Source organism: Typopeltis vanoorti, chromosome 10 (assembly GCF_054136105.1).
Source record: "Typopeltis vanoorti isolate ZY-2024b chromosome 10, IOZ_Tvanoo_1.0, whole genome shotgun sequence".
NCBI lineage: Eukaryota > Metazoa > Arthropoda > Arachnida > Uropygi > Thelyphonidae > Typopeltis > Typopeltis vanoorti.
Window position 1 is genome coordinate 120,113,810 of NC_143558.1, and position 18,961 is coordinate 120,132,770.

The window sequence follows — 18,961 nt, forward strand, 5'->3', positions numbered from 1 at the left end:
CAACTGTCGAATATTTTTCTTTTAATGAAGATTGGGATGCTTCCTTTTGAGGGCTTCATTGCTTCACAATGTTTTCCAAATGCCATCCAACCAAGTTGAATTCTATATAATTTCTTCTTTATAGTCACCCTCTACTGTGATCTTTTGTCGTAGGTAAACATAGGAGGTTACCATATCAGTTTCCTGGTATTCCATTGGTACTGGCTCTTTGGTAATGTGTTTATTATAGATTATTTTTGGTTTTATCCTTGTTTTTATTGAATCTTTCTTTTTTTTTTACTTTTTGTGCATTCAGTTCAGTGATAATTGTTGTAGTTCTTCTGCACAACTTTTATATTCCTCCATGCTTTCACAATTTTGGCCAACTATCATCTACTCAAGCTGCCTTTTGATATTTCGAGTTTTGGATGGCTCTTTCTACCTCAAGTATTCATATGTATTCCTGTTTGCATTACCCTTTTGTTTTCTCTGCTCCTTTTTTTCCTTGATTTAATTGCCTGAATATAACATCCTATGCTTATTACTAAGTAAGACCTCACTTATTTATCTTTTTGGTCTTAGTAATGCCAATTATGTCCACATGGTAATTTTCAATTCTTCTGCTAGTGATTTTCTTTCCATTAATACTCTTCATATTGACGGTTCCTATCTTCAGTTTTTCTGATGTTGGTTTAGCCTAGTATCTCCACAGAAAGGAATAATTGAACTGAATATCAGTTTCCACCTATTATCTCATACTTTTAATGGCCGAATCATCCCTTCTTGACAATCTTTACGATTGACATCACTTTTGAGTTCTTCACCATGCTACAAGAAATCATCTGAGAATGTCTCAATGAAGTAAACTGAACCAAGCCTTACTGCAAGTGGCCATTTTTAAATCATTGATGGTGACTACAGCATTATCACTGTTTTAACTGCAACTCACATTAAACACAGGTATTCATATCACAGAGTTCTTTACATTTCACAGAATCATCCAAAAAAGTTAGATGAATTGAAAAATGAATCTTATTGCAAGTAGGATTTTGAAATTGGAGACTGCAGAAATAGCGATACGATTGCTTCAACTGCAATATACAACTGTCATGTTTCTAGGAAAATATTTTTACACTATATATCACAAGATTGGTGAAGCACTAAAAGGTAGTGTCTGAAAAGTGGACTGTTATGCTTACTTGATCTAAAATCTGTATACATTATTTGGATGGAATGTGTATTTTGTCTTGCAAGAATGAAGGACAAGAAAATTTAATTAGCCGATAATTGCATGAGCATTATGTAATGTTTTTTCGTTTAGTATTAAAATGAAAAAAAAATAAAAACATGAAATATTTATATATTCTTTTATTTCACATGGCTGTCTTTCAGGGTTCACTTCGTCCTAGTGAAGCTACAAGCCAGCTAGCTATATTTGAATCAAAATTCAGTCGACTAAAAGAAGATAGAGACAATGTGGTCAGAGCAAAAGAAGCTTTAGAGTTACAAGAACCAGGTAACTTTCTTTTTTTTTTTTTTTTTTTTTATGAATAAGGCACAAAAATTTTGATGTATTTAGTGGTACAGTAGTGACTAACCTCTCACTGTTGTAGTGAATCAAAGGAATAGTTTGTCATTGTGCAAGGTGTGTTAGATTAATTTCTTTTAGAGTAAGTTTTCATTTTCTAAAATAGCATTTGTAGAGATTTGACTCTGTTGGTTAATTAGAGTGATCAGAAAAAAGAAGAAATTATCAATTTTTTTGTCAACTTGTAGTACAAATACTATGGGAGGGATAACATTTTTTTTTTACATAATCCATAAACATTCCTCTAAAGACCAAATGTGGAACTTTTTCAAGCCATTTTTCAGGCCTTGGTAAACAAGGCAGTAGTTTCCGACTAGTTGATGGAATTCACATTCCACTTAAATACAATCTCAAGCATCCTTGTGCATGGTGGGGTTCAAACTCATAGCTTGTTAGGGAGAGTGGATATGCTAAACATTTAGACAACCAGGCCGGCCTGTATATATGGTTCGTGTATGTGTCTTCCTTTAACAGGACAAAACATTTAGACTTATAAATATGAGAGGTGATACTGAAGTAATTTTTGCTATTTTTTTTCTTATATGCATTAGAAAGTTTGACATGTTACTGGCTGGCAATAATAATTAGTTATACAGATCAGCATGAAAGTAATTCTAAATGCAAATGTTATCAGAGTCATAATTGACTTTCTTATTGCTGAAGAGAAGTATAACAATCAAAATGGTAAGTGGAAACTGCAGAAAAAAAAACATCTATAGAGATGTCTACCAAATACATGAGATCTTTCTCCATGTCAGTGCATAACAAAACACCAGTATGCACAAGGGATGTAATTGGATTATTTGGCTGGTGTGTGGTGTGATATTCCACATTTCACCCATAGACTGGATCTGGTACCTCTGACAGCATTCTAGCCATCTGTAAAAGGCACTTCAAGAATGCCATTTTATGGACAATAATTGAGAAGCTAAAATAAGCTTTGTTTATATTATGCCCTTTACATTTTATGGTATATGAAGCTTGTTTTGCAGTTTTTAATTTCATTAGCAAATGTCATTAAAGCAGTATATTTATTATTATTGTCAGATATGTAACAGTGGTGGTTGTTTAAAGAGGATGAAAAAAGAGAATGAGCAAAGGAAAAATTAGTTTTAGGGTGCATGACAGATTTATAGTGTATTAGAAATATATGTGCTTGTTTTCCAATTTTCCCATTATCCAGCTGTTGAACGCACTCACTGAGAGTTCATCTCAGTGAGTACCAATGGGAAAACGAGAAATTTTGCTTTCATATTGCAGTGATATATACAATGCAAGTAATTACTGTTGACTAGTTTATTATGATAATTTTAGGATAAAAGATCAAGATAATTTTTTTTCTCTCTTAATAAATAACATTTAAAGTAATATTCATTCTACCCTTTTTAGTCATTTCTCAAAAATAAAAATTGGACAAGTGCAGAAATCTTAGCCCCCCCCCCCCCCCCCCCACTGTCATTAGCAGTAAAAGCCCTTGATTGGAAACTTAGTATTAACTTCTATCTACTATCAATTTATTATAACAGTTTCTTAACCAAAAAGTACGTGAAACGTCTCGTGAAGTTGCAGTATCTTTCTTCAAAAATATACCGAAAAATACAGGTAATCCTATAATTATACATTCTTACATAGAGCATTGCAATAGGATTAGCTGTTTTGTTGATACTAATAGCTAGGTTTATACAATATTAATTTTCTTGTCCATGGAAGACCATTGATTAATTTTTCCTTCCTTTCCCTTCACCAAGGGAAGGAAAAATGCAAGATGTTCTAAGTAGAACTCTTCTGGCATTTTATCCTGGATCATCTGATTTGGATCATGTCAACTGCTGTACAGTTTAATCAAATTAGCCTTCATACTTCTGTCTTCTTCACATTTACTTTTTAATGAAACTATTAGTTCACTATATTTTCAAGGAGTACTTATGTCATTTATTAATATTATTGTCTTTTATTATTCTGTTGGCTAAATGTGCTCACTAATATTTTTTCAATACTTTTTTAACCTTAAAGTTTATTAGGACTCAAATTATATTCTGCATTGATTTAAACCGGAAACAGACACGATGAAATTTTACACTAGTTGGGATCTTGCCTAGTTAAACAAGGCTCTACATCAGGGAACAGAGCAAACAGTGAAAGATAAGTTATATCAGCACAATTGAAGATGGTCTCCAAAATAAGAGGCCTCAGATGAGATAATAAGTATCTACAGAAAGGAATCCAATCAGAAGTACTGCATGTACACAATTAGCACTTTATGGACATAACTGAAATAAAGAAAAGTAAAACAGGTGATATCCTGTTAAATCATAAATATAGCATGTTATTTTTAGGCAATAGTGATAAAGAAAAGGTAGTAGTAGTAATGATATTATTCATTACCAAACAGTAAGATAAACTTTGATTGGTAAGAAATTTTCTTCAATGTGTGGGCATATTTCAAAATGGAGAATTAGATGATAAAGTCTGCTAAGTGGAGGAATTCTTGGTGTTTAGACAAGGCAACTGATGTAAAGAAAATGGAAAAGAAAAGCTGATCCTTTTTGGAGATATAAACAGCACAGGTATAGGAAATGAATCTGAAGCATACAGAAATGTTTGGGAAAACTTGGAGAAGAGGGCAAAGCTGATAATAGTAACTACCTGCTGGATTTCTTTTCAGAACATGGACCAGTCACTAATACTGTATTCCAACATAAAGGACAACATGAATTATTGTTGATAGTAATGTCTTTACACTGGTTTAGGATACAAGTATATACAGGGGATTTGAAATTGGAAGTGATAATCGCTTAGTTTTAAGTAGGATAAAAATGAATATAGTGAAAATAAAAAATATGCAAGAAATATTTTTAAAAAGAATTTGAATAGCTTTTACAAGTGAATGTAGAATTAACTGTATAAATATTAAGAAAAGGAGAATTCAAAAACATGAACACAACTTGGGAGTGTCACAGGCCAACTGAAGAAAAATATTGATTCATCTAAAAGTATGTGAAAGATGTGGGTAAGGATAAAAAAAAAATCAAGTCATATCTGAGATGCATATGTGCCAGGAAAGGTAAGAAGTATAAGCAAGCTGAAAAGAATTTTAAGAATAGAAATCTGGGGATTAGAAAGATATGAGATCGAAGATAGGACCATTTGGGTAGTATTGATTATAACTAAACTTCCTCTAGTGGGATGAAGATAATCATTCTTGAAGTTAAATCATTTCAGCACTGCAAGGTTTGCCAAGTGAAGATGAAATGAGGGTGTTATGAGAAACTAGAAAAGATGTGGTCACTGAGTCATGTATAGTGGGGAAGAGAGTGGTTAAACCTGCAGAGCTTTGTACCCCATTGGTGGAGAAATCCGAAAGGGAAAAGCCATCTGTAATGACACATTGGATACAACCAAAGAGGATGCTTGAAACTGGTCACACAATTGCAAAGGATAGAAAGTAGGGAAGAGAGCGGATGAACCTACAGAGCTTTGTACTCCATTGGTGGAGAAATCTGAAAGGAGAAAGCCATCTTTAATGACACACTGGATACAACCAAAGAGGCTTGCAACTGGTCAAACAATTGCAAAGGATAGAGGGTATACTGGGGTGCTTAAGGATCAAAGCTGTATAACTGAGAGGAGACTTCCACATAGCCTTTAAAGGAATGCGGAGAACCGACCAGGGCTTCTGACCTAATGTCCAATCCTCACCTTCTCGTGGTGCACCCTGTTGGGTATCTACCGGATACTGAACGAATGAGGATGGGCTGGCAATTTGGGATTTATCCGACCAAATTGTATTCTTATTGGCTTAAACCAATATACAACGTGATGGTACAACATAACAAAATTTCATGTTGGCTGGGGCGTCACGAGGTTAAACAAGGCCTCCATTGTTTTCGCCAGGGCGAACAGCGAAAAGTCAGCTACTGGAACAAATCTGAAAGCACACCCCAACTCAACATCACCAGAGTTAAAGATCGGTACTATCAACATAAGAAGCCTGAATGGCAAAGAAATGGAGCTAGCTGAGGAATTAGATAAGTACCAGATCGACATAATAGGGGTGACTGAAACAAAAAGACAAACTGGTGAGATCTTTCTGAGCAATAAATACTAAATGTTATATTCAGGCAATGACAATTGAGGAAAAGAAGGGATAGCCATAGTATTCAGAAAGCTACTGACACAATGAAAAAAGAAAAATTGGTCCTGGTTGGGGATCTAAATAGCAGAGATTGTCAGACATACAAAAATATTTTGGGAAAATTTGGAGAAAACAGCAAAGCTAATAATAATGGCAAATACCTGTTGGATTTCTGCTCAGGACATGGACTGGTTATTACTAACAACATGTTCCAACATAAAAATGTGCACAAATTCACATGGAGAGAAGAGGCAAGGAATAAGAAAAGTCTCATTGACTATGTTATTGTTGATAGTGATTTTTTTCTCCCTCGTGCGGACACCGGAGTATACAGAGGATTTGAAATTGGAAGTGATCACTATTTAGGCTTGCACAGGATAAACTTGAATTTCATATTGAAAAGAATGACATGTAAGAAAGTTTTAAAGCGAATAAAAGTTGAGCAGCTCTCAGATGTGAACTGTAGACTAAAATACACAAAGATTATTGAAGAAAAAATGAAAGAGTTTGAGAACCAGGAACCAAACCTTGGAGATTCAGTGGCAAACCTTGAAGAAAACCCTGATTGATTCAGCCAGAGAGGCAGGTGGTGAGGTTGTCTGCAAGGATAAAAAAATCAGAACTCCCTGGTGGACACAGGAAGTTAAAGAGGCAGTGAAGGAAAAGAAGAAAGCATATCAAAAGTTCCTGGCAAATAAGTCAGCTTGTGCTCCTAGAGAATACAGAGACAAATGTGAGAAAGCTAAACACTGTGTAAAACTAGTTAAACAAAAGTCATGGGAAGACTTTGGCAAGAACATAGAAAATAAATATCAAGAAGATGGTAAGATATTCTGGAGGTTGTTGAAGAAGTTTAGAAATGGAGGAAAGAGTGCTGTAAAAGGAATTAGAGATGATAAAGGGTGACATGAAAATGGAAGAAAAAGATATCCTTGAAGTATGGATTAATTACTTTGAAAAATTGCTAAATGGAACAAGCAGTGGTAAAAAAAACACTGAACAGGCATAGAGTCAGGGATACATATCCATACTTGAAGTAGAAAAAGCCATCAAAGGCTTGAAATGTGGAAAGTCAGCAGGAGTAGATGATATTCGATCAGAAATGCTTAAGTATGGTGATATAAAAGTCTTACAGTGACTGCACTGCATAGTTCAGAAGGCCTTGACAGAGGGATGAATTCCTGATGATTGTAGTAGAGCTCTAATAGTACCCATATGTAAAAAGGGAAACAAAACTGAATGTGAGAATTACAGAGGTATTTCCCTGCTGAGTGTTCCTGGCAAGATCTATGCAAGTGTACTTGAGAAACGGTTGAGAAGAATTGTGGAAGAAAAGCTTGGTGAAGAACATGCTGGATTCAGGCCAAATAGATGCTGTCAGGATCAGATCTTCACTTTATGACAAATAGTTGAGAAAGCATGGGAATATAACAAAGATCTGTATTTAAGTTTTGTCGATCTGGAAAAGGCATATGATAAGGTGCCAAGAGAGAAGTTATTCAATACACTATAATTATATGGTGTCAATGGGGCATTATATCATGCAATACTTAGTCTTTATTTAAGTTGCAAGTCAGCAGATAGAATTGAAGGAAGTACAGGAAGATGGTTTAATGTTAAATCTGGTATGAGACAAGGATGTACATTATCCCTTCTGTTATTCATTATCTATATGGATCACATTATGAAGGAAAGTGGTATTAAACATGATATCAGAATTGGAGATGTTAATGTCAGCTCTTTGCTTTATCCGGACAATGTTATACTTATAAATAAATCCGCTACAAGTTTGCAAGATTCCCCGGCTAAATTGAATAACTGTTGTAATAGATATGGTATGAAGGTCAGCAATAAAAAGACAAAGACAATGAAAATAGGTAGAATCGTTGAAAGTGTCAACTGTGTTTTGAACGGAGAACCTGTGGAACAAGTAAAACATTTCAGCTACTTAAGCACGATTTTTAATGAAGATGGTAAATTAAATATGGAAATAGACAACAGAATCAACAACGCTGGTATGGTAGGAAGTCAATTGAATAAATTCATATGGAATAAGAGAGAAATTAGTTGGAACACTAAATTAGCTGTGCAAGACAATTTTCAAACCAGTTTTAACTTATGGATCAGAGCTGGGTCAGAAGTAAAACACTTGACCAAACAAAGACTAGAGACCACAGATATGAGAATCATTAGAAAGATTAGCGGCGTGAACAGATGTCATCAATGGCAATATCATATTAAAAACGAGGATATTAGGAAAGAACTTGGCATTATCAGCATCCAGGAATCCGCTTACAGAGCTAATCTCAGGTTGTATGGTAACAGAATGGCTGAGAAAAGATTAGCCAAAGAAGTGTTCTCTGCCAGGTTGGAAGGAAAACCACCCAGAGAAAGACCAAGATATAGGTGGATTGATATGGTACAAAGTGCCTTAGACGATAGATATATAAGATCTGACGGTGTTGGAGTCTTGATAAGTAACAGACTGATTTGGAGGAAAATTGTAGATAGGAAGTTAGTAATGATGTAAATTTTTCGTGTAGTACTATCATACCCTGTATGCTCCTTGAGGGTACATGTCAGGAATTTGATGATGATGATGATGAGAAGGTATACCAGGAGATTTTATTTTAGTGAGCAAGTCTTTCTGCATGATCATGTATCTCGGAAATAGAGTTAAACTTAGTTGTAACAAGCACAGAAATAACAAGATCACAGCTGTAATGAGCAACAAGTCATAATTTTAATTTATGCACATTAAATACATTTGCCACTTTTATAACAAGAGTACTACACAGATAATTATATCTGTACAAATTTCGTTAACTATGTGCAGTTTTTGGAATAGACAAAAATGAAACGAGTGACTTAACTTTTATGACCACCAGCATCAGATTATAGAGTTGTTTATAACCTAATTTTGTATTAGGAACCACGCTCACTACCTGCCTCTCCATTGTTTAGCCTCTGGCCCTCCACTCTCACTTTATCCAGAGACAGCTACAACTTGAAAATCAGTTAAAAACAAACCCTTCCATAAGAAACATGTCTAATAAAAGAAAGTGTCTCTTCATTTGTAAAAAAGTCAATTATTCGTGAGTTAGGACATGGTGCTAAAATGTTGAAGTGTGTAAAAAGTTTTCTTCCCCTTCAATAATATCGACATTGTGGAAGAATAAAGATGCTTACATATCGGTGCTGGAAAACAACATAACAAACAAAAATAAGTATGAGCTTACAAATGTCTGATGCCTTGCTTCAATGGTTCACTACACAAAGAAGTGCTGGATTCTCAATAGAAAGTTGGATCTTGAGGGCTCAAGAAGAATTTCCTGAGAAATTTGAATGCAAAAATTTTGTATGGTAACAGTGGTTGGCTGGATTGATTTAAAAACTAACATAGCATTAATAGCTTTAATGGAACATGTGCACTACACATATTGAAATAACTTTCTCGACTTACACGTAACAAAAATTATATAGAATTTATTCAAAAACTTCAATGTAAGGAAAACATACCAGCAAAACATTTCTCTCTTATCTTTGGAATCTCACTGGCCATATGAGATATTATATCAAAAACAGTTTATTTCAAAGAGAAAATAAAAGATCTACATTTGTCAAATAACGGGATTATGGTTCTTTTTTAATGTAGTCTTCCTATTCACCAACGAATTGTTATAAGAGACTTCAGTTTTTACAATCTGATTTCCTAGAAATCAGATTGTAAAAACTCAGAGATTGTCAACCTATTTAAATTTACCATCAATGTATGCTATTTTACATGGGATAATGAGTTGTTAATACAAATAGAAGGGACAGCAATGGGCAGTCCTATCTCACCAGCTTTAGTTGATTATGAACTCAGAAAATGAATTCTTTGACACTAAATTCTCTCAGCCTCATGTATGGTTATGTTTTGTTGATGATAAATTTGCAGTCTGGTCCTACACTGAATCAGAATTACTTTAGTTCCTAGAGAAAAGAAACTATTTTTACTCGCATATCAAGTTTCCTATTGAACGTGACTCCAACTTTTTGGATACCATAATTTGTAATCCTACAGGTCATGTTGAATTTTTAGTTTATCGGAAGCCAACATTTACTGGCACATACATTTACTCATCCTCCCACCATCATTCATCACAAAAAAAATGGGTATTATCAAGAATTTATCTTGTACATAGAGCTCATATGATCTGCTCTTGTGATCCCATTTTGTTAAATGAACTGAATAAAATTAAAAGATCTAATATAGGTAATGGATCCAATTTAACTACATTCAAAAATTGATAATTCTCAACCTTCGACTGGTCTACAATCTGATGTGAAAAGAATTTCAATATCTTACCTTAAAGGAACCTCTGAATAAAGAGCAACAATTCTTCATAAATTCAATCTATACACTTCTCTCAAACCATCTCAGACTCCTTTTTTCCTTCCATCAACAAAAGGATACATTACCACCTCTTTCCTTACCAGGTATCTATCAAAAACCCTGCTCATGTCATCTTTACTATTTTGGACAGATTGGCCATTTCTGCCTTGAATAGAATTGAAGAACATTAAGACTAATTGAAAGACTAGTTTCACGTTTGTTGATTGTTTTTAATTACAGAGAAATAAATTGCTTGTTTAATATTAAGTGCATTGTAGTTTATACAAAAATATTCATACAAATAATATCCCGTATATAATTATATTATTTTCTCTCTAATACTTCTTTTGTTTATTTGAATCTGCTTTTTTTTTTTTTATCGAGTTATTGAGAATTAAAAAAAAAATAACAGATAAGATTTAATTCATCACTGATATATTGAGTAATGGTTATAATGATGAAATTTTGTCTGTGCTGTGATGCTAGTTATAACCAAGTTTGACTGTTTACTGAAATTTAAAGTAGATTTATTGAGATGGTATTGCACAGATAAAACTCAAATTGGCAGCAAAATAGTTTTAAATTGTGCATTCATTCGGTATTTGAAAAAAAATAAGAATTTCATTTTCTGTGCGTGTGTGAGAGAGAGGGGAGGGGCAATAGTTTAGTAATACCATTAATGTTATAAATGGACCGGTTTCAAATTATTTTCTTTTTTGTATGCTATATAAATCTTTTTTCTTAAGGTATTATGTCTGCTAGTGATGAACGGCTGCAGGTTGCACTAGAGGAACTTCAGGATTTGAAAGGAGTTTGGTCTGAATTAGCAAAAATCTGGGAGTTAATTGATCAAATGAAAGAACAACCATGGCTTTCTGTTCAACCAAGGAAGGTAAATATGACTGGTTTATATTGTGTTATTTTTGGGTTACTGGGAAGGCGAGGTCAGAGTCAGATGCATTATGATGAAAGAGAAGAAGACAAGTTTTCGTATTTAGTTATTTAGTATAGATATTTTAGCTTATACTTAGTCTCATGTAAGTAAATTAGCTTACAGCAGAGCTTATAACATAGTACAGTACAGCGTTTAGTATTTAGCATTTAGTTGTAGTAGTTCCTTGGCACTATTTGAATGATGGCGGCAGGGAAATTAGAATTCCCAGGGTGAATGGTAGCAGGGGTGGCCTCTTGTGGGAATGGATGCTTGAGGGAAGGGGGGATGACATCAGATAACACTAAGTCCAGTGGAGTGTGGAGGAGATAATGATAAGTATAAAAGCAGTGACATTTTTGTGCTTTATGCTAATCCCAGGAGTATTTGGAATAAAGGAGATGAATTGGTGGCGTTGATAGCATCAGCCTGGCCAAAGATTATTGGGATCTCTGAGACTTGGTTCACGGAAGATGATATAATAACAGGAATAGAAGTAGCAGGGTACATCACTATTTGGCAGAATAGGAAGGGAAAATGCTTTGGAGGAGTACTGCTTATGATAAGTGATGACTTATGTCCTCTAACAGTGGAGGCTTTGGAAGGCAGTGACACTAATAGTTTTGAAAGCATATGGTGTGAATTAGAGGTAGGCAAGACCGAATATTTAGTGGGATGTTACAAGCCAAGGAGCACAGAGGGCAGGGAGCAGGAGATGTTTAGGCAGTTGAGCTAGGCAAGTGCAAGAAGAATGATTGTTATGGCAGATTTTAACTACAGCTGTATAAATTGGGAAGAGGAAACTGCAGGTAGTAATAAGGGAATGGAATTTCTAGAATTCTCAAGGGACAGATGTCTTAGGCAACATGTAATAGAAGGAACACTGTGTTCAAGAATTTTTGATTTGGTCATAGCATCAGAAGAGCTGATTATAACTAAGATGGAATCTCTTCCCCAAGTTGGAGAGAGTGACTGTGTGGTTTTGACTTGGAAGATGAATAGCTATGCAGGAGTATCAAAGAAAAGGGAATGTATGTTTACTTATAAAGCAGGTGATTATAATAGTCTTGGATATCAACTTGTTGCAGTTCCATGGAGGGAGGAATTGGAAGGGTGAGATATCATTACTGTTTAGGAAATTGTGAAGGAATATTTGTTAGCAGCATTAATAAGCTGTATTCACTGAATGAAGAAGAGGACAGAATTTGGTGTGAAGTGGATGACAACAATATCAAATGGGAACTGCAGAGAGGGGTGGAGAAGAGATGCATGAGGAATATGACTCAGGCCAGGAGAGTGACTAGTATGGTAAGGAAGGAAAAACTGGAATATGAGAAAAGATTGACTCTAAGATCCAAAGAAAATCCTCAGGAATTTTTTAGCTATGTGGCTGGTGGGAGGAAAAATGATTGTGGAAGAATGACGTGGGATAAAAATGGGTTGACTGTGCACAGAACATAGGGGAATTGTTCAATGAACACTTTATTGGAACATTTCATCATGGAGATGTAGGTTTTAATAGTAGAGGAATGGAAGGAGGGGGTTCAAGGTTTAGAGGTACAAGAGTAGAGTGTGTGTTTCAAATGCTGAGCATTCTGGATGTCAATAAAGCTGTGGGACTAGATGGAATTTCGCCATGGGTTTTTGAGAGAATGTGCTAAGGAACTGACAACTCTGTTGATTTGGCTTTTTGATGAAAATTTTGCTACGGGAAAGGTACTACCCCAGGAATGGAAGGTGGGTAAGATAGTTGCATAAGGGTGGTAGCAGACCCGAAGTGTGAAATTATAAACCAGTTTGTGTTTCATCAGTAGTTGTTATGATCTTGGAGAAATTAGTGAGGGACTATATACAGTGTTGGACAGATGAGGGTAATGTTATCTGTGAGAGTCCACATGGATTTGTTAAGGGGTGCTCTTGCTTTATTAACATGATTGCCTTAACATGACAAGTGGTTGATGAGGAAAAGGTATATTCTGCCATTTTTTGGGATTTTTCAAAGGCATTTGACAGGGTGCCACATGATAAGCTAATATTTAAGTTGCAGCACATGGGTTTAGATGTCAGGTTAGTCAACTGGATTCAGGATTGGCTGTCTGATAAGTATCAGAGTGTTGTGTATGGTGGGGTAGTGTCAAGGAGGCTGAAGGTTACAAGTGTGGTCCCACAGGGCTCAGTACTAGGACTTGTATTGTTTAACCTTTATATCAGTGACATTGCCAGTGGATTGCAGGGTGATATTCAGGTGTTTGCAAATGATGTGAAGCTGGGAAGGGTTATTAATAATAGTGCAGATGCGGCAGCCCTGCAAGAGGATGTGAATAAACTAGACAGATGGGCGAATGAATTGGGGTGTCGGTTTAATGCAACAAAATGTAAAGTCTTGAAGTTTGGGATACATCGATGGGAGGCTACATACTCTATTGGAGGAGCTGTACTGGAGATGGTAGGGAAGACGAGAGATCTGGGGGGGGGGGTGATGATTGATAGAAAACTAAAATTCAGGGAACATATTGCAAAGGTGGTGAAGGTAACCCAGAGGATTGCTCCAGTACTGAGAAAGATGCTGACCTGCAGAGATAAGAGTTTCCATTGTATAAGACCCTGATCAGACCACACTAGATTATTGTTCTCAAATTTGGTCCCCAGGATTTGAAGGGGATAAATTAATTATGGAAAGGTTACAGAGGCAGATAATAGACGGTTTCAGGACTGTACAATGTTAATTATGAGGATCGGCTGAGGGAATGTGGACTGCAGAGTTTGGTAGATAAAAGGAGAAGAGGTGATATGATTGAGACTTTTAAACTGCTGAGAGGTAGTTACAGGGTAGTTCTTTTGCTTGGTGGAACAGCAGGAAGGAGCGATGACAAGGGGCCAGTTGCAAAAGGAAGCTGTGAGCAAGAGGGTGAGTGAGGAGTGGTTTCTTTGCATGGAGGGTGGTTCATTCATTCATTCATTCATTTCATATGGTGATTGAACGGCCGTGAGCCCCTTTTATGGGGAGGTGTGACACCACGCCAAACCTCCCTATTTTTCGAGCTCGGGACCACCATACCTGACAATTCAGACCTATGGCTGGAGGGATTGTCTTAAGTATTTTTGACAATTCAGACCTATGGCTGGAAGGATTGTCTTAAGTATTCCTGACTGTATTCGTGTGTGTTCACGGGGCCGGTTTTCCTTTCGGGATGACCAGATAAACTTGGGGGGAAAACCCCCACTGTCCATGTCCAAGACTGGCTAACTTGGCTATGGCTGAGGAAGAGCCTTAAGCTCCACACGTCGTCGACAGGAATCGAACCTAGGACGCTCCTTCCCCAGGCATATGGTTGCAAAGCGCATAGCCACTAGACTAACCGCTCGGTATGGAGGATGGTTGAACTGTGGAATGTATTGCCTGATAGAGTGGTGAGAGCAAGAATGGTCAATGAGTTCAAGGAGTGGTATGATAGACTGTGTTTCCTAGGAAGGACCTTCCACGATGAGTCTTTTGACTTCATGGAGGCCTGAATAATGATAATATAATAATTATAATATTTAATATTTGGAACATTAGCTTTGATACTTATTCAAGACAAGTGAGAAAGTATGGAATATTGTCCACTGCATTATTTATTTTTTTTTTTTTTTGTGGGTTGATTGATTGTTAAATTATTATAACATTTGCATTATGTTAAGCTTATTATATAAGTTTTTTTTTTCCCCATCTTTCACAAAAATAGGTGGAGAATCTGTTTTATTAGTTCTTTCTGCATTTCATGTTGAGGAGTACATTACTTGAGGTTGTATTTTTTGACTAGTATTGTTTTGGGATAAAGACAGCCTAGTTTAGTGCATCATTAATTGGGCATTAATTAGTTTGAATAATGAAGGTGCTGTATACATTTTTAGACCTGGAGAATAGTGGAATAATGACAGTCTATAGTAATTTCCATTGTGCATTGAGGAGAAGGAACATTCTTAATATAAGATACATTAATTACTGGAAGGGTTTGTGTATGTGGTAGAAGTCAAAGCTCATAAAGTTTGTGGAGACTGTGGCTGTGATGCGTTGTGTCAGCAAAGGCTGGAAGCCAAATTTGAATTAATTTGAGATATTATTCATTTAGATATTATTAAAGAGAAGGTGAAAGATCTCTTTTTGAAAGAGGTTATCATTTCATTTTAGCCATTAAAGTTGATTCTCACTTTTTTTGAAGAATGGTATAAAGATGAGTGTTAAGGTTGTGAAAGGCCTATAAGCTCGAGATGTTTGAATAATATTATCCAGGTTAAAGAAGAAGAAATACATCGCAGTTAACTGTGTGGTAAGTGCATGAGGTATGGCTGGCCAGACCAGATGTTTTTTCTTTTATTCTTAACTTCTTCCATGTATTCTTTCTTTCTCACTGTAATCCACGGCGTGTTTGTCCAATGTAGGCTAGAATACCAGAGCATGGTTTCTGTATATTCCCAGAAGGATGCTTTCCATAGGAGAGACCTGAATAGGCTTGAAAGTCACGCCAGTATTATGATCTTTGAAAAGAGAAGCAATCCTAATGGATAAATTGCTAATAGATAAAAGGGTGATCGACTCTCTGTATTATTGTATGTTCTGGTTATGAAGAGAGGGACAATTTGAAAATGAAATCTTGTCAACCTTTTTTTTTTTTTTTTTTTTAAGTAACTACTTGAGAACAAATAAACTGGAGAGTGGTTTCTCTTTAGTCTTAAGTTTATCTTCGTAACATCAGCACTCTAATGTACACTTTATCAAATCATTTTCCTAGTCTTTTATGATGTGGCATCAGCTACTCTGATTCTTACATCAAGAATTTAACCCATCTGTCTAGAAACTGATATATAGAAATAGATATATCATCTTTAATAACTCCTCACTAGTCTTGGCATGGTAACACTCTTGACTCATGTTCCGGTAAATGATATGTTGGACATTATCAGAGATCTTTTGGGAGATATCAGTTTCAAACAATTTTTTGATCTCCAAAATTTTAAAATTTTTAAACACTGCCTCTGATTCAATTTCTTTTGATGGAATAGTTTATTTTTTAACAAACAACAGTTGGACTAAAAGCAAGCAGTTCTCTTTCTCTCTCCTCTGTTAGATGATCTCTCTACATAGAGAATTTTGAAAAGGAATTCCTAGCTAAAATCATTCTGAGACCATTTGCTTTGGTGGAGATGATATATTCATTATTTGGAAACATGACCTCCAAAGTCTACAACTATTTCTTCATTCTCTTAACTGTTTTAGACTTGCAGTTAATTTTACATTAGAACTAGAAGATAGTAAACATACTTTCTTAGCTGTTCTCATCAAACAGAAACCTGACAGTGGCATCACTCTAGAGGTGTATATTAAGGACATTATTTTCAGTGCTTCATTCCTTCACTAACCTCCCCAAGAGCTAGGCATCATTCACACCCTGTACCATGAAGAAAATTATTATGTTTAACTTTACAGAGAAGATGAATTTTAGATGGAACCACAAGACCTCTGAAATTTATTTGTTCTCAATAGTTATTTATAAAAAAAAAGATATAGAGATTCAGACACCCTTCCATATATTCGCAGTCGATCGATTAGGATTGCTTCTCTTTTCAGAGATCCTAACATCAGAATGAAATTTAAGCCTATTTTATGCTATTTTAACCTTAAACAGTTAACAGTCTACTCAGGTCTCCTCAAGATAGCATCAGGTTTTACAAACTTCTGGGAGTATGGGGAAGGGCTGGAAAGTTCTGCTAAACATCTAGAACAAAAATGATATTAAAGCAACTGATATAACCACATGAAAGAACATACATATCTTAAAACCCTTTAATCCCTATGTTTCATCAAATTGTAATTGTTCTTTTTCCTCTTAGAATATATAAGAAGACATGATTTTTTTTTTCTAGATGTTTATCAGAACATTTTAGTCCCCTCCCCCCTTTATAGAATACCATGCTCATATGTCTAGCTTACATTTAACAAACAGGCCATGGATTTGAAGTGAAAAAGCAAGCGCATATGGGAGAAGTTGAGCAAAAAAAGGATCTAGTCTGACCAACCATAGTTTATATACTAACCATATAGTAAACTTGGATATTTCTTCTATGCCATATTTTGGAAGAAAACTTTTACTCTAGACTTCTAAGAAAATCCATTACAGGAAATCTCTCAAGTCCATTAACATCTCAGATTTCAATATTGCCAATAATCACCATTACTCTTTGTATCATGACAGCTAATTCATGGTATGCAACTTCACATTCGTGCTTCAAGGTGAATCAATTTATCTTTTTCCAGCATTTAGACAACTTTGTTGTTTTCGCCAGGGAACCAGGGGGAAAACAGCAAAAAGTAAGCTACTGGAACAAATCTGAAAACACACCTGAACTCAACATCACCAGAGTTAAAGATCGGTACTATCAACATAAGAAGCCTGAATGGCAAAGAAATGGAGCTAGCGGAGGAATTAGATAAGTACCAGATCGATATATTAGTGATGATTGAAACAAAAAAGACAAAAACTGGTGAGATCTTTCTAGGCAATAAATACAAAAAATGTTATATTAAGGCAATGACAATCAAGAAAAAGGAGTAGCCATAGTATTCAACACAAAATACGAGGCTAATCTTCTTGAATGGCAGGCAGTGTCAAGTACAGTGATTTGAGCAAATATCAGAATGGGGAAATAGACAATGAGGCTTAAATGTGCCTATGGTCCCACAGAAGGCTATACTAAGGTAGAAGTGGAGGAATTTTTTGAATCTCTAGAGAAAGCTACTGACACAATGAAAAAGGAAAAGTTGGTCCTTTTCATCATCATCAAATTCCTGCCATGTACCCTCAAGGGGTGTACAGGATATGATAGTACTACATGAAAAATTTACATCATACTAACTTCCTATCTACAATTTTCTTCCAAATCAGTCCGTTACTTGTCAAGACTCCAACATTACCAGATCTTATATTTCTATCGTATAAGGCACTTTGTACCGTACCAATCCACCTATATCTTGGTCTTCCTCTGGGTTGTTTTGCTGCCAACCTGGCAGAGAACACTTGTTTTGCTAATCTTTCTTTGCCCATTCTGTTTAAGTGACCATACCACCTGAGATTAGCTCTGCTAACGCATTCCTGGATGCTGACAATGTCAAGTTCTTTCCTAATATCCTCATTTTTAATATGATATTGCCATTGATGACATCTGTTCACCCCTATAATCTTTCTCAGGACTCTCATATCTGCGGTCTCTAGTCTTTGGTCAAGTGTTTTACTTCTGACCCAGCTCTCAGATCCATAAGTTAAAACTGGTTTGAACACTGTCTAGTATACAGCTAATTTAGTGTTCCGACTAATTTCTCTCTTATTCCATATGAATTTATTCGATTGACTTCTCACCATACCAGCTTTGCTGATTCTGTTGTCTATTTCCATATTTAATTTACCATCTTCAGTAAAAATCGTGCCTAAGTAGGTGAAATGTTTTACTTGTTCCACAGGTTCTCCATTCACAACAAAGTTGACACTTTCAATGATTCTGCCTATTTTCATTGTCTTTGTCTTTTTATTGCTGACCTTCATACTATATCTATTACAACAGCTATTCAATTTAGTCAGAGAATCTTGCAGACTTGTAGCGGATTTATTTAGAAGTATAACATCATCTGCTTGAAGCAAAGAACTGACGTTAACATCTCCAATTTTGATATCATGTTTAATACCACTTTCACTTCATAATTTGATCCATATAGATAATGAATAACAAAGTGGATAATGTACATCCTTGTCTCACATCAGATTCAACATTAAACCATCTTCCTGTACTTCCTTCAATTCTAACTGCTGACTTACAACTCAAATAAAGACTAAGTATTGCTTGATATAAAACCCCATCGACACCATATAACCGTAATGTATTAAATAGCTTCTCTCTTGGCACCTTGTCATATGTCTT

At 35.5% G+C, this 18,961-nt stretch overlaps 1 protein-coding gene across 1 annotated transcript in view; it reads left to right on the forward strand.

The window, feature by feature from the left end:
- Dhc64C (dynein heavy chain, cytoplasmic) overlaps positions 1-18,961 on the forward strand; it is a 1,087,706-nt gene that overhangs the window by 256,034 nt on the left and 812,711 nt on the right. The window contains exons 24-25 of the mRNA XM_090398628.1: positions 1,372-1,495; positions 10,827-10,972. Coding sequence (XP_090254754.1) covers positions 1,372-1,495; positions 10,827-10,972 — 270 coding nt within the window. The remainder of the gene's footprint in view (positions 1-1,371; positions 1,496-10,826; positions 10,973-18,961) is intronic.